At 57.5% G+C, this 2,567-nt stretch overlaps 1 protein-coding gene across 1 annotated transcript; it reads right to left on the bottom strand.

Moving 5' to 3' along the window:
• Nucleotides 1-471: 471 nt before the first annotated feature.
• Nucleotides 472-2,480, bottom strand: LOC105805744 (protein transport protein Sec16B-like; the record flags this gene model as incomplete). Its single annotated transcript, XM_012638695.1, has 3 exons — nt 2,342-2,480; nt 1,276-1,396; nt 472-580 (listed from the first exon to the last, which is right to left on the bottom strand). Coding segments are annotated over exons 1-3 (354 nt in total), but the record flags the coding sequence as incomplete, so codon positions are not given.
• Nucleotides 2,481-2,567: the final 87 nt, after the last annotated feature.

Below are 2,567 nucleotides of genomic sequence, written 5' to 3'. Positions count from 1 at the left end.
TATTTTAAAAAATTAAGAGTTCCATGTTGTGGCCCAGCTGATACAGTAAAATTTTAGGGGACAGAGACGGAAAAGTCAGGAAAGGTTTCCAGCCCTGCTTTTCAAACTTGAATTAAAAGATTCCAGTAACTTTCCACTTCCCAGGCAAACCATTGCTGACCCCCTGGGGTCCATAACACATAACACCTGGCGGCAGCCTCTCCTCTTTCCCGGCACCTTGGATGACTTGGGTCACATTTCCTGACACTGCCAGTTTGCCAAAAATGCAACAGAGCCAGATCAGGGCCTCGGCCCTGTAAAACCGAAGCCAGGAGGCAGGGAAGGCAGAGGTGCGAGCGGAGGCTTTGCCGGGCAGGGAGGAGCGGGCTCCTGCAGACGGCTGGCGGCCGAGGCCCCACCGCCAAGGCCCTGCCCTGCCACTGCTGCCAGCGGTGCGGGCACAGCCCCAGCGCCCACGCCACTTCAGGTTACCTTGTTCTCCCGGGCCCCCGTGCGCAGACTGTCTGGAAGCAGCTCCCCGGCCCCCTCCTGTCCGGAGCTGGAAGCGGGGCTGCCGCCGTGAGGGTTCCGACCGGCAGAGCTGCAGCGAAAGGACGGGGCGGTGAGAAGGGTCCGGGCAAGCCCGCGAGGCTCAGGAGCCCCCTGCCACAGGCTGTTCCGCGCTGAAGTGCGGCAGGTGTCCCCATGGCCCGGGTGTCCCAGGGAAAAGCATCGTCCTCCCGCTCGCCACCTCGAGCCACTGATCCCAGAAGAGCAGGAGTGCGCGGGCTCGCAGCGCGTGGCTGGGAGTGGCCGCAGCGCCGCGGAGCAGGGCTGGTCTCTGCAGCCGGACGCCTGGATCGGCCAAGTGCGAGCAGCTGGGCTGGGGAACCGCAGGGCCAAGGGCATGGGACAGACGCTCCGCCGCACCCTGGAGGGATGCCCCGTTCTCAGGGCCAGGAGCGGGCTGAGGAGAAGGACCTCAGCCCGAGGCAGGGCCCAATCACGAGAACGTCTGCCGGGCTACGTTTGTTCCGAGGCCAGAGAGACGAAAGAGCCTCCTTTAGGATAGATCTCAAGTGACCTCGCAGGACTGGGACTGGCCGGGTCGGAAACAGCCTCGCAGAGACGAGAATCTCCCCTCCCAGGGTCCCTGTCCCCAGCCGCCCAGGCCCGCCCTGTGGCTAGAACAGAGGCAGACGGGCAGAGGGACCAGCACCAGATGCCGTGAGGTTCGCCCATCGCAGTCTGAGTTTGACCGAATCGCGCCAAACGGGCCTCTGCTTTCACACTCACTGGAACTGGGTCTCATTATTCGTTCCAAACGGACGATTCTGGCTTTCGTGACGGTGTTCATCGAGGTACTTCTGATCTTGGTAACCTTCATACCAGACATAAGGGCTGCCTTGCCTCGGCACTGCACCCTCAGAGAAAACAAAGTAAAGACGTGTCACTTTCTGACTCTGCAAGCTCTTTCAGAAAGACACCAGCGGGCTGTGACCCTGTTACTACTGGAGTGTGGTAGGTCTGAGAACGTATTTGCCAAATTGAATAAAATCGATAGGCGCGAGCTACGAAAGTTCATGAGATGTCCCTTGGTCCTCTCTGAACCAATTAGCATGGCGCTGCACAACCGTCCCGTGGTGAGGATCTGCTTGCGGGCATGTGTGTGTGCGTGTGTGCATGTGTGTGTGCATGTGTGTGCGCGTTTGTGTGTGCATCTGCGTGCATGTGTGTGTGCGTGTGTGCGTGCGTGTGTGTGCGCGTTTGTGTGTGCGTCTGGGAGTGTGCATGTGTGTGCGTGTGTGCGTGCATGTGTGCATGTGTGTGTGCGTGTGTGTGCGCGTTTGTGTCTGCATCTGCGTGTGTGCGTGTGTGTGTTCAATGTTGGAACAGAGCCCTCTCTGCCGGCAGGTCGAAGCTGCCGTTAGCATAGACGCCCTACACCGATTAGCAGAGGGCCTGAAACGCACGTGCCGTGTGTCTGCCACCCTCAGGGGACGTGACGGTCAGACACCGCACACACTCACTGCCCTTAAGAACTGACTTCACTGTTACTTGGTCAGAGACTATAATCTTGGCTACAAGAAGGAATTCGAGAAAAATGTGGACAAAGTGCACACCACCCACATGCCAATGATAGTTTCAGCACCATCCTCTACACACCCAAAGGGAAACAACTCCTTTCTTTCTGTGCCTTCTCCTCAAGACATCTAGGAGCAGAGTCTCTGCTGCAGCTCATCTGGCCAGGGAAGGGTGCCCGAGGCGAGGCCCTGACCGCGACTCCTTCAGCCCCTGCCCTGCCTGTCAGACCGGCTGCACCGTCCCCAAATCCAGGAGGCTTCCCGGAGACTATTCGTACCTCTTTCTTCCTGCAGCCACTGATAGTAGTACCTTCTGTAAGTGTATTCTTCCCTCAGTGCTGCAGACTGGTAGCTCTGGTACTGATCCGCATAGCCTGGCCTAAAACACCACAAAGAAGTCATTTGAGTATGAATGTGACAAATTAATTCTAGATCCGATAAGCAGAAAATCCAGAATTAGAAAAGGAATAGGGCCTTTGTCACAAAACAAGGCTAAGATTTTTA

Source organism: Propithecus coquereli, unplaced genomic scaffold (assembly GCF_000956105.1).
Source record: "Propithecus coquereli isolate 6110/MARCELLA unplaced genomic scaffold, Pcoq_1.0 Scaffold13117, whole genome shotgun sequence".
Taxonomy (NCBI): domain Eukaryota; kingdom Metazoa; phylum Chordata; class Mammalia; order Primates; family Indriidae; genus Propithecus; species Propithecus coquereli.
Note: the sequence above shows the minus strand (reverse complement) of the source record. Positions and strands in the feature narration are given on the sequence as shown.